At 45.0% G+C, this 24,876-nt stretch overlaps 1 protein-coding gene across 1 annotated transcript in view; it reads left to right on the forward strand.

Moving 5' to 3' along the window:
* GALNT12 (polypeptide N-acetylgalactosaminyltransferase 12) overlaps positions 1-15,509 on the forward strand; it is a 32,150-nt gene extending 16,641 nt beyond the window's left edge. Inside the window, exons 4-10 of the mRNA XM_052644773.1 lie at positions 2,609-2,794; positions 3,971-4,088; positions 5,807-5,983; positions 8,033-8,164; positions 11,102-11,215; positions 12,977-13,123; positions 15,167-15,509. Coding sequence (XP_052500733.1) covers positions 2,609-2,794; positions 3,971-4,088; positions 5,807-5,983; positions 8,033-8,164; positions 11,102-11,215; positions 12,977-13,123; positions 15,167-15,307 — 1,015 coding nt within the window. The 3' untranslated portion in view covers positions 15,308-15,509. The remainder of the gene's footprint in view (positions 1-2,608; positions 2,795-3,970; positions 4,089-5,806; positions 5,984-8,032; positions 8,165-11,101; positions 11,216-12,976; positions 13,124-15,166) is intronic.
* Positions 15,510-24,876: the final 9,367 nt, after the last annotated feature.

Genomic DNA, 24,876 nt, shown 5'->3' on the forward strand with positions numbered 1-24,876 from the left:
TATCCATTACACCCAGTACCAACAATGCTTAGGGCCCACCTGTGAAACTTTATGGGACCCCCCCCCAAAAAATTGTGTTAATTTCTTTTAAAATCAGAATGGAAAGTGAATATCACAATAATGAATATAGCCTGGGTTGTCTTTATACCTGAAATATAGTCATAAAATATGGGCTTCCCTTGTAGCTCAGTTGGTAAAGAATCTACCTGCAATGCAATGCAGGAGACCTGGGTTTGATTGCTGGGTTGGGAAGATCCCCTGGAGAAGGAAATGGCAACCCACTCCAGTATTCTTGCCTGGAGAATCCCATGGACAGAGGAGCTTGTCCATGGGGTCGCAAGAGTCGAACACGACTTAGCGACTAAACCACCACCACCACCATAGTCATAAAATATTATTTTTAATATCTATTTTTATGGAGTCATGAAAGCATAAATACAACCACAGCTTCAACGCCATTTCTCCTGCTGTCCCACAGCCTCTTACGGCTCACCCTCGGCTGACTTTTCTCTTCTCTTCCCTGTTTCCCTCTCTATCCTACTGATTCTGCATCAGGAGCTGAGCTGGCAAGCCCTGAGCTCGTCCAGGTACAAGAGGAATGTCTAGGGAGGGGCAGGTTCTCTGCTTGGTCCCCACTGTGGGGAGTGGGTGGAGGGCTGGAAGATCAGAGTTTGTGCATTTGGAAAAGTACTTTCCCCTGGCCCCCAGTGCTTGGTTGCCAAGATCTATCTGGAAGAGCTGGGGAGCCCCTCACCTTCCTTCCTGCATGAGACTAGGCTCTGCTGTGACACTTCTGCCATCCTGGACCTTCGATGCTTCATTCTCCTCGCTCAGCTCTAGTGGGCTTCAACAGCAGCAAGGACTCAGGGTTCCTCAGGCTAGTGCTAGAATCTTGAGATCACTTAAAACATAGTGACAGCTGGGTGCTCCCTCTGGAATCTGGCCTAATGGGTTCACCCTTCCCTCCTGCCTGCACTTTGCCTACAGAGGGCCACCTCTAGTCCTACCTAAAATCATAGGCGGGGTGTACGCTTTTCCCCTTCAGCTGATGCATAAATGCCATCTGGAATTCCATTCCACTCCAGTCCACCCTTTGGAGAGAGTGAGGTGGCATTCCACATAATCACATCCTTGTTCCATACCTGGAGTCAGGGGGATTCTCCCCTGGTTACCCATTAGAAATAGCTGGGGAACTTTAAAAAGTCCTGGTCCTGTAGCAGACTATTTGGATCCGAATTTCTGGGGTGGTTCCTGGCCTTCTGGATGTTTCAAAAGCTCCCCAGGGAATTGGGTATGCCTCAGAGTTGAGACCCTGGACTGTAGACTGTCCCTCAGGTGTGGTCTCAGCCAGGCACAGTAATCCCTTCCCTTTAGGGGCTTTTGAAAGTGGAAGATGTTCTTGGTTGTCACATTAATGAGGTTGTGCTCCTGGCATCTTATGAGCTGCTGTTGATATCTGGGGCAGAAGCATTCTTTGCTGTGTAGGACTGGATTGTGGGATGTTTGGTATCCCTGGTCCTTGGCTCCCAAGATGCCAGGAAGCAGTTACCCAGTAACCGCTACAACTGGGCCAGCACATTCTCTAACCGTGATTTAGAATCCTTTATTCCAGTACTGGCTCCCCCTAGTTTTCCCTTTCTTGTAGAAATTAGACTACCCCTGGTTCCAGCCCGCTGGGTGCAAGTCACAGGTTTATGGTTTACAGGTGTCAGATTCTAGAGAACTGCCCCCAAAATATGATCCAGAGAAATCTAATGTTCACATGTGGTCCAGTTCATGCTTCCTGGTGTGCTGTCAGATGCAAAGAAACACAGTCTGGAAGCATGCTGAAAGATGGCTGGGCTTGTAAGAGTGATTGTGGAGAGACTCACTGACACCTATGCACAGGCTGATGGCTGCAACAAGAAATAGCACATTTTCCACTATAGGTAACATTTAGTCACAAAGAAGACTAAAAGAAAAGCATAGCTGTAGTTCCAGGTTCTCTGCCAGCCTGTTACAGACGTTCTGTTAGGGAGTCCACGTTAACCCTCCAAGTGTGTATTATTGTTCCAGAGGCAACAGGCTCTGAGTGGTTAGATGACAACACTAATGTCACACAGCAAATAAGGGGCAGGATTGAAATTTATTTGCTAGTTCCAAAGCAGACCCTTTGGTCTGGGTGTGTGTCTGTTCATAAGGAAATAATTATTTCTTGACTTTAAGATGTTTCATTGTGATTACAGGAAGAAATCGCTTATAGTCTTGAGAAACTGAAAGTCTGCTTTCTGTTTTAAAAGTTAGCTTGGATTTTGACATTGTGACTTTCATAGAAGGATTCAAGTTTAACCAGAATATCTTTAGACGGAATCAGACTGTTAAAGCTATAGCACTTTACATATCAGGGCTAGAATCCTTGTGCCTGCCCCGCATCTGCCCAGCACCCCCATGATGTTCACCTGCCGGGGCTGAGCTGGCTATAGACACCTGGAATAAGAGAAGTGGGCCTTTCTCACACAGGTGTTCCTCCTTTCGGTGGAAGGCTAAGGAGACTCAATTCTCAGGCTTCCTGGTGGTCCTCCTGCTGCCCGTACATGGTAGAATGTCAGGGTGTTCTGGTTGTTTCCAGGATCCATGAAAAGGAGTCGGCAGTGGTGTGCCCTGTGATTGATGTCATTGACTGGAACACCTTCGAGTACCTGGGGAATGCTGGGGAGCCCCAGATCGGCGGTTTTGACTGGCGGCTGGTGTTCACGTGGCACGTGGTTCCGGAAAAGGAGAGGATCCGCATGCGGTCCCCCATCGATGTCATCAGGTCGGGGGCTACTTCTCTGAGTGCCTCACTGCATCTGGCCAACTTGTCAGTGAAGGCCCTCGGGAGGGATGGTTAGCTGTTGCCTCTCTTTTCACTTTCCAGAGTATTTGTTTATTTTTGATAAAAATCTTTGCTATACATGTGGATTTATATTGTTATATTTTAATAATTTTGGTAAGTATGTATAACATAAAATTTACCCTTTTAACCATTTTTAAATGCACAATTCACTAGTGTCACACACATTCACAGTATTGTACAACCATCACCTCTATATATTTCCAGAACTTTTCCATCACCCAATATTGTTGTTGTTTAGTTGCTAAGTCATGTCTGATGCTTTGTGACCCGTAGACTGTAGCCTGCCAGGCTCCTTTGTCCATGGGATTTCCCAGGAAAGAATACTGGAGTGGATTACCATTTCCTTCTCTGGGGGAATCTTCCCAACCCAGGGATTGAACCTGGGTCTCCTGCTTGGCAGGTGGGTTCTTTACCACTGCCCCACCTGGGAAGTCCTGTTTAGAAACTCTGTACCCATGAAGCAATACCTCACTTTCCTCCCCTCCTCCAACCCCTGTTAACTCACCATCTCTGGATTTCCCTATTTTATGCACCTCGTATGAGTAGAATCACACAATATTCATCCTTTGGTGTCCTGTTTCTTTTCCTTAAGGAGTTTTGTGGGCAGTGCCACCCAGCCTGGCTCCTGCCGTCCTCTCAGACCTTGGTCTCTCACTGCTCATCTCTCTCTGTTGTCTGTGCTCCTAGAAGTTCAAGGGTTTCTCTCACCCTTAGGCCTGTGGTCATGCTCCTGTCTTGTCGGAGAATCCATCATTCCTCTTCTGGGCTAACTCCCCTTTGTTCTGCAGACTGTGCCTCCTCCGAGAAACTCAGCCCTGCCTGCCTCCCTCCCCATCTCATGGCTTCTGTATTTCCACAGGGTCCTGGGTTGACCTTAGTCACCCACAGAGTTCTGTGTTGCCTAGTGAGATATCCATGAGCTTCCCCAGGGCAGGGGCTGTGGGGGACATCCAGCTGCTGGCCCATCTTAGCTCCAGGCAGAGAGCGTGAACTCGGGGTGTGCCTATGTGAGTGAATGAACTTAAGGTTTGTGGTAAAAACCAGCTGTGATGATTTCCTGCTGCTTACCTCGAATTATGGTTCACATGCTTCTAGATCTCCAACGATGGCTGGTGGGCTGTTTGCTGTGAGTAAGAAATACTTTGAATACCTGGGGTCTTATGATATAGGAATGGAAGTTTGGGGTGGAGAAAACCTCGAATTCTCCTTTAGGGTAAGTACTCCAGTCTTCTGTTCCTACTTGTTCTTAACCTGTTTTTTTTTGTCCCTCTCTGGGAATGATGGCTTTGGTAGGAGAGCCTGGTAGACTTTTCCTCTATATTGGCAGTTTATAGAATAATCCTGGAAGAATACAATGGCACACTCATCCTGTAAATACTCTTAAAACACACACTTGATAGATTTGGGGCTGCTAAAGTTCTTGGAAGTCACCTAGTTCTTTTACTCTACTGAGGGGTGGGATGGCAGGTGGAGGGGGAAGTGACTGGCCCAAGATCACTCAAAGAGCGCGTGACAGACACTGCACTTAAACACAGGCGCCTGCCTCCTGAGCCCATGTTTTGGAGCCTTGATTTGCTTGGCTGCTTGATAAAGTAGCCTCTTTATTTGGCACATGCTTGCTAAATCACTTCAGTTGTATCCGACTCTTTGCGACCCCATGAACTGTAGCCCACCAGGCTCCTCTGTCCATGGGATTCTCCCAGCAAGAATACTGGAGTGGGTTGCCATTTTCTTCTCCATTTATTGGGCACAGTGACTTTCAAACTTTGACATCTATAAGATTTGTTAGGGAAACTTGTTAAAAAGGCAGATTCATAGGCACGGTCTCTGGAAAGTCAGATTTGATAGACTTACGGTAGGGACTGGATGTCTGCATTTTGTAACAAGCCCATACATTGATTCTGCTGTGTGTGATACACAGATGCCCCTTTGGGAAAGCTTTAGCATTCTGGTAGATTTCCTAGTTAACTTAATCTTGCATTTTAAGTATCAAAACCTTCTGTCGATGTTTGTGCTTTTAAACGGAAAATTTTCAAATTGAAGAATATCTTATATGGTCTGCTGCTTTAAAAGAATTAATAAATAACACTTCGGCCCTCCACTGAAGACTCACACCTGCCCCCCATTATAAGCACCAGATGGCAACCCACTCCAGTACTCTTGCCTGGAAAATCCCATGGACAGAGGAGCCTGATAGGCTACAGTCCATGGGGTCGCGAAGAGTCGGACACGACTGAGTGACTTCACTTGCATTTTTCACTTTCATGCATTGGAGAAGGAAATGGCAACCCACTGCAGTGTTCTTGCCTGAAGAATCCCAGGGACAGAGGAACCTGGTGGGCTGCCATCTATGGGGTTGCACAGAGTCGGACACAACTGATATGGCTTAGCAGCAGCAGCAGCTATCTTTGGTCATATGACCATGAAAGGGCTCCAGAGGGCTGTGTGCTGAGTTTGGGGATGTGCTTTTAACAGTCTTTCTGCCTCTTCCCTAGGTGTCAGGCTGCTCTGCCTGCCTCTAGAAGCCCTTTCTTTCCCCCTTCCAAACCTCTCTTCTTACTTGCTGCTTTCCTATCTTCTGTGGCTAGGAGACCAGGTAATCAGCGTGTGCTTTACCTAATAAATAAGTGAGTTCCCAGTGAGGCCCACTATGGGTGCTCCTAGGCGTCAAGTGCATGAGCCTTCGTGCATGGATTCTGGGGTCTGGGTTCCGATGGCTTATTTGTCTTTGGGGCTCCTTTCTTGCTCTTTGACTGCATCCTGGGTCCTGACTGTTCTGGGGAAGTGGCCACCCGCCTCATGGAGGGTGAGGTCTTGGCAGCGTTCACCATGACCTCTAGGTGCCCAGCCTCCTTACTGTAGGCATTGTGGACCAGCAGCTCACTCCCTGCTCAGCCCCATCACCCCACCTCCTCCCCACTCTGTGCACAGATCTGGCAGTGCGGGGGGACCCTGGAGATACACCCGTGTTCGCACGTTGGCCACGTTTTCCCCAGGCAAGCTCCCTACTCCCGCAACAAGGCCCTGGCCAACAGTGTCCGTGCAGCTGAAGTGTGGATGGATGAATTTAAAGAGCTCTACTACCATCGCAATCCCCAGGCCCGCCTGGTGAGTCCCCCCTGTACACCCACACTCCTTCTGGCCGCATCCAAACAAAAGCAGCTGATTCTGGCCTCCTACTGTGGTAGATCTGGTTCCAGAAATAGAGACGAAATTGGGTGGTCACAACCCAAGAGGAAAACTGTATTCCTTCACTTATAAGAAACAACAGACAGTTAATCCTCACTCCTTACCATAATTAACGCTCCATACAGTCACTGAACCACAATCACTGAATTTGGGACTCACTACTTAACCATTGATCATGGGGGAAATACAGGATTAGGTTACTGTAGACCTCTTGCAGGTACACATCAACTGATCAACACATAACTTGGTTTTATGTGTGCTTCTGTTTAAATAATCTATTTAATGTATACTGTTGATTGGTTGCATTGAGCTCACACCCAGGTGAATCTCATCCGACACACCTCTTTTCTCCCTCCGACACATCACAGCCTTCTTGTACTAGGAACACTGGATAGCACTAACTACTCTTGGGGGCCATTTTAAACAGTGAAATCAGCAACACAGTAAGGAACAGGCTGAAAACCATGGTGCTAAGTAGTAAACAGGACACTTGCTTTCAGGACGAGAGCTGAGATGTAACCTCAACTGGGAATGTGCACGCTGGGGGACCCTCATGTCTGAGAATGACCATGAAAGTGTGAAGACACCACAAGTATTGATTTTAGTGTTAAAAATAGCATTTTATCAGAGAGCCCCACTGCCAGTAACAGGCCACCCTCTGCACATGCCAGGACGGGGCTCCCCCTGACCTGTCTTCATGTAACTAAGGGGCCACGTGGCAAGACAAAAAAGTTGGCTCCAAGGCCTCTTTCCTGGCCACTTGATGTAAATTGCTTCTTGTGCATCTTTACAGCAGTCCTTCCAAGTAACTTGGAGATTTTCATTTTGTAGATGAGAAAACAGAAGTTCAGAGAGAGAGTGATTTAAGGAACTTGCCCAAGGGCTTGTAGCAGATATGGGAAGAACTGGGTCCACCCCAGTGGCACTCTCTCTGCTCTGCGGAGCCCTGTGGACACTGACTTTGACCTCCACTGTGCCCTTTCTCTGCCTCTGGGCTACAGGGTCACTGCTTCCTCTGTCTTGCCCAAGGCTGCAGGGTAGAAATATCTGCTCTTCCCTGTCACCCGTTCTAAAACCCACAGATCAATCCCTCTTTCTGAGGGTTCCCAAAGAATAATATGTTAGAAAGAGGGGCACTCAGGCACCTTTTGTCTGAATGCCCAGTGGCAGAGTTGAAATGGAGATTTGATTGAAGATGAGGTCACAATGACTCTCATTGAAAAATGAACTTCTAGAAAACAAGGAGAAACCTGAAATTTTATTCAGACTTCTTCCTTATTGTTATCATTTTGTTAAATATTTTAACTTGTCAAATTTTAATCATTTAACAGCGTAACACAGGGACAGTCCTATCTCTGCACTTAGCATTGCTCTCATGGTTGTACATTTGCTGTGCTAAATAGGTGCTTGCTTTATTTGATTATTCAAAAATTCGTAATCATTGGTTTCGTCCATAAAACAAGTATTTATCATTGTAGCATTATCATTGTAGCATGCTCTTACTATTGGAAGAATATATTTAGACTTGAATAGATTGGGCACATAAGAAAGTTTTCATTCATAATTACCTCTAGAATACTTAGCTTTGTTTAGAAGTGAGTGTCCAGGTATTGGTGGTAAAACTATCAGAACACCATGACATACGTGTGCTACTGACATGCCACTGGTCTGTGACCACAGGGGTCCAGGGATGCCGGTGCAGCCCCTGGATTCAGCTCCTGACCCATCACCAGGGGCTTTGTGTCCCTCCTTCCTGCACCTGGCCACAGCTCCCTGCAGCAAGAGCACCCGGGGATGTCATTGTTTGAGCAACAGTATCTCCTGCTGGGGTGCTGCCACTATGTCTGTTTCTTATCCTCTCTGTCCTGTGCAGGCTCTGCACACAATAGGTGCTCAATAAAGGCTTACTGGGTGAATGAAAAGCTTTAATGTGGCTTGCAGGGGCTCACTGTTTTGTCCTTTCCTCAGGAGCCCTTTGGGGACGTGACAGAGAGGAGACAGCTCCGTGCAAGACTTGGGTGTAAGGACTTCAAGTGGTTCTTGAATACCGTGTATCCAGAGCTGCACGTGCCCGAGGACAGGCCTGGCTTCTTTGGGATGGTGAGCGAGGTGGGCCTGTGCTGGGAAATGTGCTTCTGGCCTCCAGGAGTGACCTGGTCTCCTGAGTGACCAACCCTGCAAAAGAAAGGCCCCGTTGTGGGGACCGCTGACTTCTCTCATATGCCTCCCCCTTCTCATCCAGTGTCCTTCTTTCTCCCCTTGAGTGTCTGGGCCTCAGGTCCAGAATGTCAGCACTGGAAGCATCTCACAGTTGGTGAGTACAGCCTTCTGTTTTACAGATGGAAACTGAGGATCAGTTGGTGTTTCCAAGTCTTTTTTTAAACTAACTCCTTATCACATGACTTCAAATCTCAATAACTGGACCAGTTACTAATTCCCAACTCAGGAATCCACAAAAGCCATAGTAAGGAAGAGGAGTCACTTCTGTTATTTCAAAAAACCTAGAAGAAATATTGGTGGGATGAGGTCAACTCAAGTGTCCAGCACCTTTGGCTTTTGCTTGGAACTCCACCAACTTAGGGAGCCCTCCTGTGCTCTGTGGTGTTCACCAGAAGAGCTAGTGTTCCATTCTGCAAGTTTTGATAACTGCAAAGCAGGGTATTTTCCATTTTCATTATAAAAATGTTTAAACAGGCAGAAATGCAGAGAGAAAGAGTGATATAATGAACTCTGTCCCTGAGATTCTGCATTTACTGAGAAGATGTTGCCTCTTCTGCTTTCCCTTTCCTCTGCTCCACCCTCCCACTGACAGTGTGACCCTGAATAAAGTTAAAGATTCCTTTGCAGCTCTATTTATTTATAGAATATATTTCACTAAGGAGGTGTAGTCAAACACACTATGCTCTAAAGTCATTCAAAATCATTCGTTAAGTCTATTACCAACTTGATAGAGTTAGCTTAATTAATCTAAGTTTTAATCTTTAGGGGTTTCTCCCTTTTCTTCTTTAGTTTTTTTCTTTCTTTCTTTCTTTCCAGACTCTTTTGAGTGTAGGGAACTCATCTGAGGTTGAGGTCCTTTGGAGGTCAAGAGTGCCAACTTGGCTTCATAACATTTGAGTTCTTGTAAACCTAAGATGCCCTGATTATTCACCTATCCTGTTCCCAGGTTTCTTCACAAAGTTAAGGGACCTCAAGAACACGGAGGTCTCTGTTTCATGAGCCAGTGGATTATGGATTCCTTCTTTCTATATGGCTGAGTCTTAGTCCCAGAACCAAGCTAGACAGAGGTGGACAAGGGCCAGGGCCAGAGTGGAGTTCGGAAGCCAGTGAAGGTTCTTTGAAAGTGAAAGTGTTAGTCAGTCAATCGTGTCCACTCTTTGCAACCTCATGGACTGTGTAGCCCACTAGGCTCCTCTGTCCATGGGATTCTACAGGCAAGAATACTGAAGTGGGTTGCCATTTCTCTCTCCAGGGGATCTTCCTGACCCAGTGATGGAACCTGGGTCTCCTGCATTGCAGGCAGATTCTTTACCAACTGAGCCACCAGGGAAGGTTCCTTAAACCCTGCAGAAAGGGATTTGGAAGGTACTTGATGCTAGGAACAATTTAAGGTGGAAGGAGAAGGGGACGACAGAGGACGAAAAGTTTGGATGGCATCACCGACTTAATGGACGTGAGTTTGAGTAAACTCCAGGAGCTGGTGATGGACAGGGAGGCCTGGCATGCTGCAGTCCATGGGGTCGCAAAGAGTCAGACACGACTGAGTGACTGAACTGAACTGAGTCTCTTTCTGGAGGCTCCTGGAAGGGAGGTTGGAGCATGGAACCTTCCAGGGCTTTTTGCTCTTAGAATAAATTAAAGGGATTTAGATCCAAAAGTGCCTTGGCGATGGCCTTAGGTTAGAGAATATTGAGTGGTAGTGCACTGGACTTGGAGCCTGAGGTCCTGGATTCAAGGCTCAGGTGTCTCCACTTATGTGTTGTATGACCTGTGTGCAAACCATTGGCTCTGTATTACACTGCCCTTGTACTCTACAGTGGTGGACTTCTGATCTGAGAAGTGCCAGCTCTCTTAACTGGGGTATCCTTTGAAGATAATGTAATATCAGGAACTCCTTGGTACACAGGGCTTCCCAGGTGGTCTTAGTGGTAAAGAACCCACCTGCCAGTGCAGGAGACCCAAGAAATGCAGTGCGAGCCCTGGGTCGGGAAGTAGGGAATGGCAACCCACTCCCGTGTTCTTGCCTATAAAATTCCATGGGCAGAGGAGACTGGCGGGCCTAGTCCTTAGGGTCGCAAGAGTCGGACAGGACTGAGCACACACTTGGTGCATATGTGAGGCGACAGCCCAGCTATGGTGGACTAGTAAAGCAATAAGGCTGCGCTAATGAGACATGAAGCAGTGTGAGCTCTCAGGCCATGAAGAGTTCATCTCTCTGCTCCTCAAATTTATCTTCCTAAAATGTGTATGAATCATATGGTATCACTTAGATATGGAATCTTAAAAAAATGATATAAATGAACCTATTTACAAAACAGAAATAGAGTCACGGATGTAAAAAACAAACTTGTGGTTACAAGTAGGGAGAGCAGGGTAAAGGATAAATTGGGAGATTGGCATTGACATATACATACTATTATATATATATATAAATAGATACTAATAAGAACCTACTATATATAGCACAGGGAACTCTGCTCAGTACTCTGTAATGACCTATGAGGGAATAGAAACTAAGAAAGACTGAATATATGCATATGTGTAACTGATTCACTTTGCTGTGCAGCAGAAGCTAACACAACAGTGTAAATTAACTATACTCCAGGAAAAGTTAATTTTAAAACATGGGGGTTATGATTCCTGCCTATGGTATAGAACAGGAAAGACGTTTAAAACTAGAAATGGAAGGGGCTTTTAGCTCTGAGTCTGGTTCTTCAGGCAGCCACTGCTCTCACTCCATTTACCTGCCTTCACAGCCCTGGGTGGAATCTGTTGTGTATAAACCTGGACCAAATGCCACCTTTATGTTTTGCTTAGCTCCAGAACAAAGGACTGAAAGATTACTGCTTTGACTATAACCCTCCCAACGAGCACGAGATCACAGGACACCAGGTCATTCTGTACCGCTGTCATGGGATGGGTCAGAACCAGGTAGGGGCTGCTGCTTTAACAGCTTGACCTTCTCAGGCTGAAGGACAATGGACAGCGGGAGTGGGCCTTTAAAGAGGGAGATGAGGGGAAATCTGTGTGGTTTTAAAACATTTAATATGTGATTTCTTGTTATAAAGGTAATATGTACTCATCATAGAACATTTAGAAAATATAAAAAGGAGAAGCAAGTAGTAAATGACAAGACCCAGAATGACCACCATTATAATTAAGATATATTTGCTTCCCATCTTTTTTAATGCATGACCTTGGGATTATGTATTTTAAATAGTTGTTGTAATATCTACATGTTTTATAGTCTATCGTGTCCATTACTTAATCATACTTTTCATGTGTTGTTAAGACATCCTTTGAGAACATCATCCATAACAGCCTCTTGCTAGTCCTTTGTGTGACTGTGTTAATTACTATTGAGGTAATCAATTCCTTCCTCCCTGTTTTTGTAATTATAAATAACCCTGCTGCTAACATCTTTGGTCAGAAAGAAAAAACGAAGGAAAGCAGATCTGCATTTCAGATGACTTATTCAGAATTAAATCTTACATGGAATTATCGGATTTGATATGTAGTGCCACACTGCAAAACCGTTTTTAGGGCAGTTTCCTCAGTCAGGGCCCAGGTGGATATGTCTGGGTTAAGTGCTGAACTGCAGGCTGGGCAGGGGAGCAGGACCCTGGCCTGGCAGGCACACTGCCCGGGCGGAGCCAGGGCGGATGCAGAAGAGAGCAAAGCGTCGGCTCTAGACACTCAAAGCCTGCTGTCCCAAGTGAAGTGTGAGATACTGGAGACGAAGGGTGGGCATTCAGATTGTCCTCTAACCTGGAGTCACTCCGATTCCTTTTGAATATTAGGCCCCATTATGTTCAACAGTAAACTTTCATAATTCAGACCCCTACAGCCTTAAGTTTTTCAGGTTCTTCAACCCCTTTTAGAACAGCACTCTTCAAAGGTGGTACCATCAGCATCGCCTGAGAGCTTAGAAATGCAGATTCCCAGACCCACCCCATCTCTCCCCAGCCCACCTCTAGTCTTGACTGGTTTTCAAGGGAGATTCACTTGAGAAGCACTACTCCATGTGCCCTGGGAACCTGTCACCTGTGTCAGAATCTCCTGGAAGCAAGGGGGTGGAGCGGGGCAGATGGGCAGCCGCGTGTCTTGTTAGAAGTGTAAAAGTGCAGCTTCTTCGGCCCCATCTCAGACAGAGGGAACCCTCGTTTCCTCTTTGGGACCAGGACCCTGAGTCAGCATTTTCCCTAGGCACCTAGGGTAAGAAAACCATTGCTCTGAAGAGCAAGTCCTCCCATTAGCCGTCCTTCGTCTGCTGTGTACAGCACTTTGTGGTCTCCGAGGCATGGTTACATCCATTTTATTTCGGGGGAAGGAGGAGGAAAGGACTGAAGAAAAGGAGGGAAAGTGGCTGGTCAAGGGCACAGAGAGCCCTCAAGGGCTGGAGCCAGTCTATATTCTTTCCTGCCATTCTGCACCAGCCCGGGGTTAGGCACAGCAGGTGCGGGGTGACCCGGGCCATCCCCCACCTCATGCTCTTGCAAACGAGAAGGGCCCCTCCATTCACACTGGCTACATGCCTCTCCAGAGATGTACAGGGTGCTCCGGGGACACAGGCTGGTGTGAGGACCCCAGCACCCATGTCCCGGTAACCCCAGGTTCTCCTTCCTCTCGCTAAAGATTGCCCTCTTTGCACATCAGAGGCTAACTGGTGCATGTTGGCTATTCCATTTCTAGTTTTTCGAATACACATCCCAGAATGAAATACGCTACAACACCCACCAGCCAGAAGGCTGCGTGGCAGTGGTGGAAGGAACAGACGTCCTCATCATGCATCTGTGTGAGAACACCACCCCAGAGGACCAGAAGTTCATCCTTCAGGAGGTAGGCGACCCATCTCACGCCTTCCTTCTGTGGCTCGCCATCCCGTGGACTGCAGAGGGGGTTGTGGAGGTGCAGTGAGTCCCTAGTGCGTCTCAGGGATGCGGCCCCTACGGGAGACCAGGCACTTCACAGTGAACCCGAGGCGTCCCACGGCATCCAGCACCGGTACCACTTCCCTTCTTTCCTCCCTGTCCACTCCCTGCCAGTTTTCCTGTCCCCCTTTCACCTTGAGCTGTGGCTGATTGGAATAGGAAGAGGCACTGTCCCCAGTGCATTTGGAGATTACTTGGGGTTCAGATGAATGAAACAAACCACCAAGTGTAAGGACATGAGATTAGGCCCACGTTTAAGCCACTCCTGTTGTCTAAGGCTCATCTTTCCCAGCTCTAAGTGGGGATAATAATCGAAGCCTTATCCACCTCTGGTGAATAGATGTGCAGCCAGAAAGAGTCTTTGGAGGCTGTAAAGCTCTACATTGTTAACTTGTGGCGCAATAACCAAGGAAACCTCTCTGATGGAGTTGGTTCTCCATCAGAAGAGTCACTGCCGGTTTGGAACTGGGTGTTATTTCAGGTCTGAGAGGCACTACCTCTTACACATTTGTAAGAAGCTCACGGTGGGACTCATCCATCAGTCATATCTGGTGACTCACTAAAAAGCACTCGAGGACATAAATCCGAAGAAAATAATTCAAAAGAAAGAATTAGTTCACTTTTATCTCCATGAAGAGCTTTCATTCCCCGCCTGGCCCCAGGGATGGAAAGATCCATCTGTACTACTTATAAATGAATTAATTCTAAGTATAATTAGAAGTTAGAATATGTTTTGTTGTAGAAAGTGTTATGATCAGCAATGAAATTCTCAGGTTTCCTGGAAAAGCCAGGCATTACAGTGCTATATGATACAAAAAATAATAGGGAAAATATTTCTGTAAACCCCAAAAGTATTGCTGTTCCCTTCTTTCTTCCAACAGGAAGCCATTGCAAGACCTCAATAAAGAGTAATGCAAGGTAGAAATCACGAAATTGGTTTGAAATGTCATTAAAATTTTATCTTAAAAATCTTAAGTTTCAGTGAAAGTTTCTTTAGAGGGGTCTGAGGAAGGATGCCTTATTTGTTTACTTTCACATCATTCTGAAGGCAACTTGTGAACACTTTTAAGGGCTTTCCAGATTAATATTATTGAGCTTACAACAGAGAGAGATAGGGAAAGATAAACTCCAGAAACTGGGGAGAGACTTGGAAAGTTAGCTCAGCAACAGTTGGGGAAAAAAAGAGATGGAGAGGACTTAGAGAGGGTCATTGTCCTTTGGGGTTTGGAAATTGGCATAGTTTGCAGGCCCTACTTCCTCTCTGGCGACCTGTCTCCTCACCCAGCTGGTCTGTGGCTGAGCTGGGACTAAAGCCAAGTTCCCTCATTCTCCACTTAAATACAGGAGAAAGAGGCCTCCAGAGACCTAAGAGAAGCGGAAGAGATTAATAAAGGACCTTTGGACCTGATCACTCTGAAGGAAAAGAACATCAGTAGGGGTGAGATAGGGTCCTGATCCAGGTGGCGCAGTGATAAAGAATCCGCCTGTCAGTTCAGGAGATGCAAGAGGCACGGATTCAGTCTCTGGGTTGAGAAGATCCCCTGGAGTAGGAGATGGCAACCCACTCCAGTATTTTGGCCTGGGAAATCCCATCGACAGAGGAGCCTGATGGGCTACAGTCCACAGGGTTGCAAAGAATAAGAGGGAGGAGATATAGGGTCTGACTGATCCCAGAACAGCCAGCAGGTGGCACCATCGGCCCTGATGGTAGAGTCGAGGACCCCCTGAAGAGCTCCCGGGACAGGCAAGCGTGACACACGCCTCCACACGCCTCTTCTGTGTGCACAGACGGTCGTGGGCTGCCTTCATACCTGCAGACACTTACTGCTCAATAAGTGTTTCTGAAATGATAAAAATCACCCTGAGCACTTAACACATTTTAAGGAAAAGGTGCTTTCTCAGGAATTGCTTGTAATTCTCTTCAACGCACAATGTGCATTATCTTTTGTAGGATGGTTCTCTGTTTCATGTACAGTCCAAGAAATGCGTTCAGGCTGAGAGGAAGGACTTGAGTGACAGTTTTGTACCACTCTTACGAGACTGTACCAACTCGGATCGTCAGAAATGGTTCTTCAGGGAACAAATTGTGTGAAGTGTCACCGAACGATGGAGCCCATCAGAGTAGATGGGGAACCCTGGACTGTATTTAACAGACACTTAGCTGAGCACAGAGACAGACCCACCAAACACTTGGCTGCTCTTCTTTTTATAAGGAAATCATTTTGTGATTTGTGAAAGGAATGTTGGTTTTAGTAAAAATGTGAATAACAATTCATATTGATTTTGAAAACAAAATTGTTCCCAAATACCCTGTTTTCAAAGGGTGGTCACAAAATGTTAACTCTTGGTATTTAAAGAATTAAAAGCTTTAACTATTTTTCTATCAGGATGTATTTTCTACTGTCATGTCTTTTTATTCCCCATAGCAAAAAGGTAAATATTTTATTTTCATATTTGAAAGGATCCCCAGATCTGAATGTCTGCTTGGAGAATAGACTCATGTAATGTACTTTGCATAAACTGACAATACCTTTAACTTTGGGTTAGATTTTTCTCAGTATAAGTGTGTGGACACTGGGAACATATTGATTCCTTCAGGTCCTTGAGATAATCTACATTTATTTAAGAATGCACCTTGGTTATGTGTTGCTGCCGTAGTCAAAACTGCTGTTAAAGTTTATGTTAGCCAAAGAGAACTAACCAAAGCTGAAATTTCAAGGGAACAGTTTGACATAGTGGGCTAATATGAACTTCTACCACACAGAGTGGGCTTCTGGCAATGCCTAACCGCGGTATGGATGGCTACTTTTAGCAGCCACCAGGATGACTTTAAAACATGTTTATATCATTTTTAATTTTTATCACCCATTAGTGTCAGGGAGAAATTTAATGCTGTTTGTGAAATTCAGTTTTCAAATTTGTTCATTAATAATAATTGGTCATTGAAATCCATATTGGATTTTGTGCTGCAGCAACTGCTACAGTTTCTCTTCATAATTATGATTTGTGAGCAATTTCAGATCTCTTGATATTCTGAGATCTTATCATCCTGATGAAGTCAAGAGGAATGATTTTTTTTTTAAAAAGCAAGAGCATTGCTAATCTTTGTTTTTGCAATCAGGCAGATATGAGAGATGAAGACACATGTCTTCAACTGATGAAAAAGCATCAACTTTCAACTTTTGTCTCAGGCTCTTTCTCACATGTTTCCCTCTGAGAGATCCAGTTTACCAGTTAACCAGGAACAAATCCAGCTGACCTGGCTTGGATCAATCTGATGCATCTTAAAGCACTCTGAACTTCACTTCATCTGTGAAATGAGAGTAATGAAAGCAAGCTTGTGCAGTAGTTGCAAGGACTAAATAACATAGAACAGGTTAGGACTTAGCTTAGTCCCTGGCATACAGTACGAATTCATTAAATTTCCATTTTCACAAATGCACTTTATAAAATGTGAAGCACAATAAATATCAGTAGGAGTTTATTAAAAAATAAGTATTAAATAATTTAGTTATTTTATCTTTACAGGATTAAATAGCTCCTCAGCAGGCAGGAATACAGGATGAGCTCCTCCCAGCACAGCTCAGTTCTCCTGTAAATGTAATAATGCTGTGGAGCCAAAGCTTCCCTCCTCCACTGGGGTAACTTATAAAACAGGGGAGATGCCCTCTCAGCCTGTAATGGAGGTGAGAAGTCTTGCCCTGCACCCTCTCCCCCGCTTCCTGCAGTGTCAGTCCGAGCTCCACTGGAGAGGAGTCAACCCCTCCCAAGGTATAGGAAGACAGTTTAGGCAGACAGAAAATGAATGCCAGTCAAACTCATCATGAGTGCTGGGAGGCTACACAAGTGTTTGTGTGTGTGTTCACTGGGCACTGATGGTAATTAGCTTTGCTTGAAGTCATCCCTCTTACTCTTGCCAGCAGCTCCTACTTGGTAATTTTTAGGGTGGAAGACCTAATGAAAATATTCAGAGTGTCAAGAAAACTATTTTCACAGACTGGAAAACAGTTTTTAATATTTTTAGGATAGTTGCCTTGTCTAATGGATGAGGAGTCTCAGCCTGGGTAGGTCTCCGCCTGCCTCACTGGAAGGTGTGGATTGGCGTCTAGTCCTGGTGTGTGGAGTCAGGATTCTGGGGGCCAGCCCCAGTGGGGGTAGGTTGTTTCACCTGCTAGCACTCATTTTCTCATTTGCATAATAGGGAGAACAATGTCCTCTGTTAAGTTCTCAGTTATATTTTTAAGTTACATTTTTAGTGCTTGCCCTAAGGGATTACATTATGCTTCCTGGATTTATTGCAGTCTTCTTCACTCTTAATATTATGTTAATTCCCATAAAATTTAGCAAATTTGTAGCAGTATTGCTCCTATCTCCTCCCTTGTGCTATTATGGAGCTTATGCTATTATAAACTCATTAACAGAGTGGTTTGCCTATTGTTTTAGTAAGACCAAAAAAAGAAAAAATATATATGTACAAAATACACAGTCTTTAATGTTTACCCACATAATGTGCCATACTCCATGCTCTTCATTTCTTCCTATAAATCTGAGTAACCTTCTGGTACAATTTTCTTTCAGTATAAGGCCTCTCTTTGGTATTTCATCTAGGATAGATATGTTAGCAATAAATTCTCTGTTTTTGTTTATTTGGGAATGATTTTATTCTGATTTCAATTTTTGAAAGATAGTTTACCTGGATATAGAATGCTAGCCGACAGGTTTTTTTCTTTCAGCGCTATGAATTTGGGATGTCACCACTGTTTAGGATGAGAGATCATCCATTAATCATTTTGCTATCTGTATGTGATGAGTCATTTTCCTCTTGCTGCTTTTAAGATTTTCTCCTTGTCTTTCAGCAGTTTAAGATATGTCTAAATGTGGTTTGTATTTATTGTACTTAGAATTCATTGAGCTTGGAAAGTAATGTTTTAAAAAATAAATTTGGGAAGTTTTTAGCCATTATTTCTTTAAACATTTTTTCTGCCCGTCTGTTCTTCAAATTGGGTAATTTCTGTCTTTAAATTCATTGATTTCTTCTGCCAACTCAAAACTGCTCTTGAGCTTATGTAGTTATTTTTATTTCAATTATTTTTCAAATATGAATATCCATTTGGTTCTTTTTGGTAGTGTCTGTTACTGTGTTGAGATTTCCTAAATATTGACTTATTGTTAGCATGTTTTCCTTTAGTTCTTTGATTTTAGTTTTTTTAATTATTTGAATATACTTTTAATAGTTGCTTTGACACCTTTGTAACTTAGCAACTTAAAACATTAAATGTGTTACCGTACAGTTTTAGCAGTTCACATTGTCCCCAATAATTCACATCCTTTCTACATGAAAAATACATTCATTCCCTCCCAAGGTTTCCAGGAGTCTCATCTTATTACAGTATGACTTCAAAGTCCATATTTCTATCATCTAAATCTAAATCTCATCAGAAAAAAGTCTAAAGTCTAAATCAGGTTCAGGTCCTGGTGTGGCTCCTGGGTATCATTTCAGCGTATGCAGCTACTGGGACACAATTGCTCTCCATCTATGGACTTGATACACTGAAGAGGCCATTTATCCACCCCAACACTCCTGACATACAGTGATGGGAAGGAATAGGATATGTTTATAGATATTCTGACTCAAAAAAAGGAAATGAAAGTCAAAAGAAAACACAGGTCCATAATGGTTTTGAAATCAGGTATGTGTTTGACTTTTCTTGATTCAGTTTCAAGACCTGGGAATTATCCTTGGGGGCTCTTGGCTCTTTCTTCTTGGGATGTGGTTCCACCTTCTTGTCATCCTTCCTATTTTATGACAAGTAACACATCTGCAGTGGAGTAGTTTTCTGAGCCTGTTTCTTGCCAGTAGAATTTTGGGTGTCCGGCCGTCTCTTTCTCTTTTCTTTTCCTCTCTTCCGTTTGGTCCAAGCTGGCAGTATTTCTGCTGAGGTAATCCCCAAGAACTTGGTGAGTCTTGCATGGATTCACTGCTTTTCACTCCACTTGACAGAAGCCACATCCACAGATCGTTTCAAATAAATCCCCTTTTTCTCTTGGCCTCCTATTTAGCTGGCTGAGCGATAATGACGTTAAGCTTCCTGGATGCCCCCAGTTTAGTTGAGAAGATCCATGACGTGCACACACTCTTAATCTCTTAAAAAGGTCCTTTGTGTGACTGTGACCTTTGGATGTGTCTGAGGTCTTAACGAAAGATTATACAGTCACATACTCAGCCTTTTCTCTGTGCCACATTTTCAGCAGCCATTCTGACTTTTAGCATCTTTTGCCAACTGAAGAGGCTGAAAATTTTCCTAAATAATTCAGTCCTGCTTAATTTTTGTGTTATGACTTCCCGTCTCTCTCTCTCCTCTTGCACTTTACCATAAGCAGCAGGAAGAAACCAGGCAGCATCTTCAGCGCTTCTTGGAGATCTCCTTAGCTACAGAACTAGGTTCCCTTAGCTATCTAATCAGGTTCGTCTCAAAAATTCTTCATAACTGCCAGAGACAATCTGCTAAACTTTCTGCCACTATATAAGGCTCTTTCCCCACTTTCTAGTAACACGTTTCTCACTTCCTTCATAACCTTCAGCAGCAATGTCCTCAACATTTATATTTCTACCAACAGTCTCATCAAGGAAATTTAAGCTTTCTGTGGCTCAGAGGTTAAAGCGTCTGCCTGGAATACGGGAGGCCCGGGTTCGATCCCTGGGTCGGGAAGATCCACTGGAGAAGGAAATGGCAACCCACTCCAGTACTCTTGCCTGGAGAATCCCATGGAGGGAGACGCCTGGTAGGCTACAGTCCATGGGGTCGCAAAGAGTCGGACACGACTGAGCGACTTTACTTACTTATTACTTATCCTGTCCTGCAGAATTCCTCCAGCTTCCTCCTACTGCCCTGTTCTAAAGCTGATCCTACATTTTAAGTGTTTGTTATAGTACATCTCACTTCCAGGTACCAAAATCTGTGTTAGTTTTCTATTGCTATGTAATGGATTGCCACAGGCAGAGTGGCTTAAAACAGCATAATTTATTGTCTCCCTGTTCCTGTAGGTTATAGTCTGGGCATGGCTTAGCTGAGTTCTCTGCTCTGGGTCTCACTGGATGAAATCAAAAGTGTTGACCAGGGCTGCTGTCTCAGCCAGGACTGGGACTCTTCTTCCAAACACAGTTTGTTGGCAGAATTCAAGTCCTTGAGGTTGTAGGACTGAGAACCTCAGCTTCTAGAGGTCACCTGCTGAGAGATTGTCCTGCTGGCTTTGAAGAAATCAGCTGTCATGTCATGATGGGCCATGTGGTTAGGACCTGAGATGGCCTCTGGGAGCTCAGAATGGTTGAGTTTTGAATTTTGAATTTCTGGAAGCAGAGATTCATCAGTATGATTATTCCATTAATAACAATGTAGACAGTGCAAGTGCATTTGAAACTCTGGTTCAGGGATGCCCATATCAGGTGCCTACTTACCATTCCAGGAGGTTTGTTTTTGAAAACTTGTAAAAATTCCCAAGAACCTACACCTTCATTGCATGATAGTCTTCTTAAGTGTCAGTTGGGAAGGATTTGTTTTATTTATATGGGTCAATTCTGAATGTATATTAAAGTTAAATTTCCTGTCCTGACTAGCTTCCCTTTTCTCCTCCTATTAAAGCAGTGCTTTTCAAAATTTCATGTTTCTGGGAATCCCTTGGCATCTTGTCAAAAGGTAGATTCAGATTCAGTAGGTCTGGGATGGACTTTGAGATTCTGCATTTCTCGCAAGCACCCAGATGATGCCAGTGGTGTTGGTCTGTGGATCAAATTTTAAGTAGCAAGTTATTCAAGAGAGAATAAGAAGGTCCTGGTTGGCTGGTCACTGGTGTCTGTTCTCACGCGCACACTAGGTGGGGGTGTCAGCTCAGGAAATACAATGCCTTAGTTGTGGATATGTCTGTTGGTCTAAAAAAAATCCTCCTATCTTGGGTCCATGGGATGCAGACCTGGATGGCACCCAGAGATCATTCTGTGCCCAGTGTACCTGATGGAGTAGGGAACGAGGCCCATGAGGGAAGGGCTTTGCATGAGATCACATAGCAAGTTAGGGACAGCATTTTCTTTGTCAGTACTTTTCATTCTATATAGTAATCAGTGTTCTAAATTTGGCCTGGGTGTGTTTTTCTTAAAGTGTAAAATTGGTACTCTTAAACCTTGTATCTTCAAATACTGACTTTGCTAAATTAAATTTTAAAGGAAAGTTAGTTTCCTATCTTGATAAAAACTTCTACAGACTTTGCTGCATGGTTTCTTGTATCATAGCCACAATGTTTATTTAGCAAGTAGAGTTGGAAATACTAGCCTTTTACAGTCTCCTAATATTTGTGAGAGTCAATGGACCACACATCAAATTTCTCACTTACATTTTCGTTTTCAAGAGCTTTATTTTGTTCATTCCTGTAAAGTCAACCGAATGAGGATTGCTGTCTCCTTTTCATCAGCAGTAGCTGCTGCTGAAAATGGTACCACCATGAGTTGGGCACTCTTCTAAGCACTTCATGAAATGAGCTAATTTAATGCTGAAAACACCCAGGGAGGTAGGTATTGGTCCTCCCCTTCACTCTTCCCAGCACCCCACCACCCTCAATTTAAAAGTGAGGACACAGGCTCAGGGAGTGTGGGAAACTTGTCTACGGTCACACAGCTAATCAGTGGCAGCGCTAGAATTGACCCAGGAGAAGGAAATGGCAACCCACTCCAGTGTTCTTGCCTGGAGAATCCCAGGGATGGGGGAGCCTGGTGGGCTGCCGGCTATGGGGTTGCACAGAGTCGGACACGACTGAAGTGACTTAGCAGCAGCAGCAGCAGCAGCAGCAGTCTTACTCCAAAAGCTCAGTTGTAACTGCTGTGACCCAGTGCCTCCTGAAAGGGAGGGGAGGTGACTTGCCCAAGCCAGGCAGCTCGTACGCCCTGGCCATAGCCCTCCCCTCACTCTTAGTCCAGTTACACCACACTGCCAGTCATGGCACGAAAATGAATGAAAGTCTGTGCTGCTTGGAAAGTACAGAGGTCACAGAAGAGCCGTGTCTCTGGGTAAGTGCCAAGTTGGGGACAGAACCAGGGACAGAGCCCCAGGCCCAGACTGGTTCCTCCAGGGGCCACTGTCCAGGGGGAGCTCCGTTTTGCCCACACTCACACTCTGCCCTGTTTCTCTTTAAAACAAGACAAAAATGGGAAGGCGGGACTTGAGGTGCAGGGGGGGCGGGAGGCAGGGAGCATTTCTTCAAGTTTCCCCTTTGAAATTCTTGCTGCAGAGCCAGGAGGCCCAAAGTACATGGCCAGATCCACAAGTTGCCCCATCCAGCACTTTGCTGTCTTTGGAGGATTTAAAGCCCATGGGACTGAGAGTTGTGTCCCGTCTGCCATGTCATGATTGCTCTGTGAATCATCTCGAACCTTCTTTTACAAGGCAAAAGTCAGTGGAGCTGATTGCTCATCAGACTGTTAAGATGGTTATTTCAGTGTCCTAAAAAGAAATTGCAGATGGGTGTGACTATTGGGCAGCTCCGGTTATTAACTCAAGAGTGATTGCAGAGCGCCACTGGATTCTGATTGCAAGCTGTTACAGAAGGAAGCAAGTTACTGGGTTATAGAATTTGCAGGGACTTTATAAGTCATGTATTCAACTCCCTCCTAGGCAGGATTTCCTTTTCTTCTCCAGCCAGCCCTAGCTTGTCCACTGCTAGTGAGGGGATGTGCCCCCCTTCACAGGCCATCCGTTGTGTTCTTGAATGACTCCTTATGAAGCTGAAATCTGTCTCTCTGTAGCTTCCTTATTACTCTGGACCCCCCTTGGAGGCCACCCAGTGTGTGTGCTCTCCCTGTCCCTCAGAGTCTCCAGGAGAGAGGTTATGTGTCTAAGTCTTCTCTGCTCCAGGCTGTCTGCTCTCCCTTCCTCAAACCATCGTTATGGGATGTGGTTTATACTGGAGTTCTGGGAGGGAGTAAAGATAGACGTTTGCCTTAAACCTGCTGCATTTAACTGAAGGTCAAGGCTCCATTTCCTGGACTTCCCTGGTGGTCCAGTGGTTAAGAATCTGCCTAGCAGTGCAGGGGTAGGTGCCATCCCTGGTCGTGTAACTAAGATCCCACATGGTACAGAGAAACTAAGGCCATGCACAACTAGAGGGTCCGGGCACTGCAATGAGAGGTCCCACGTGACACAGTGAAGACCCGATATGGGTCTAAGACCTGGTATGGCCAAATAAATTAATAAAAATTTTAAAATATAAAGCACTCCATCCCCCATCCCTTCAGAGAGGTCTAGTCTAGCTCAGGCTCCCCCACATCCTCTGAGGACAGTAAAATGAAATTAGTGGGACAGCAAGGGGGAGAGAAATGGTATAAGAGAAGCTCCATTTTCCATAATAGGAAGTCAGTAATAATGGTCTGAAAAATCATGAGAAAACAGAGCTAACGTGTTATTTGAAATTCAGAGGCAAATACTGGAAGAAATTGCTGGAAATGTTGAGAGGAGGGGCTGTCTTGAGAACCAGATCTGTGTGGGGTTGGGGAGGAGCAAAATTGGGGACTACTGATTTGATTATAAACCTTGAGTACAATTAGGCTTTTTAAGCTAAGTACATGTACTTTAGCTAAGTATTTTTATTGAAAATAATCTTTAAAAATTCTCCCAAATGGAGTCTGAGCCCAAAGTCTTTGTTAGTAGGAAAACAATTGGGGACCTAGGTTTGTCTTTATTTAGCAGCATCTGTGTGTGTGTGTGTCCACAAAAGAGGTCAGGATATGTAGAAACATAGACCTGAATATAAATTCAGTCTGGTGAACTTGCCAGCTTTGTGACAAGTTACTTAACCTCTCTGAACCACAGTTCCTCATCTGTAAATAGAAGCAGTGCTAGGACCTAACTCTAGGGGGGCATGAGGATTAAATGAGATGAGGCAGGCATAGGGCACTCTGAAGAATAGGGGCTCAGGGACCATTTCCTGACCAAAGGGTTTTTGTTGCTCAAGCCCAGGGATATCCCTAGGACCAGAGAAGCTGTCAGAAAAAGCACGTATCTCAGCTCCCACCGGCAGAATGTTTGTTCTTCATGAAAGTCCTGGATTCAGGGCCTTGTGGCAGAACAAACAGGAGCCCTTGGTGGTCCCCAGACCTCCTTCCCTCTCCATCCTCAAGGATTTTAACTTTTTAACTCTTCTGTTGTAACAAGTTTATCTCCAGGAAAACTTTGAATCCAAAGCAGCAAGGGGTTGGGGATCACTTTAGTCCGATCTTTTTGCCATGGGGTGGGGGCAGTGGTCCTCAAGAGGGGCCAGAAAGGGGCCCCCAGGCCAGTTCCTCCTCTGTGCCTGCGAGTAGGGGACAGAAGCATGAGCCTTGGCTGCTCTGCAAAACCCTAGCAGGCCATGGGCTTCAGAAGGCTCGAGAGCTTGTCCCGAGATGGACTGGGCTCAGCTCACTCCTTTTGGAACCAGAAACTGAAGCGAAATAAAACTGCCTTTTTCTGGGTAGGATTCTGGAGAGTTCTGGGAACTGGTCTGCAGAACAAATTGATTTATGGGGATCCAGCTGTGAGGAGCTGTACAAAACAGGGATCAGAGGAGATACACTCCAGATGTGGCTTCATTAAGGGCAAGGGTGGAACAGTGGGGTTGAAAGACTTCTGAGGTCCACTG

Source organism: Budorcas taxicolor, chromosome 8, assembly GCF_023091745.1.
Source record: "Budorcas taxicolor isolate Tak-1 chromosome 8, Takin1.1, whole genome shotgun sequence".
In the NCBI taxonomy this organism is placed as follows: Eukaryota; Metazoa; Chordata; class Mammalia; order Artiodactyla; family Bovidae; genus Budorcas; species Budorcas taxicolor.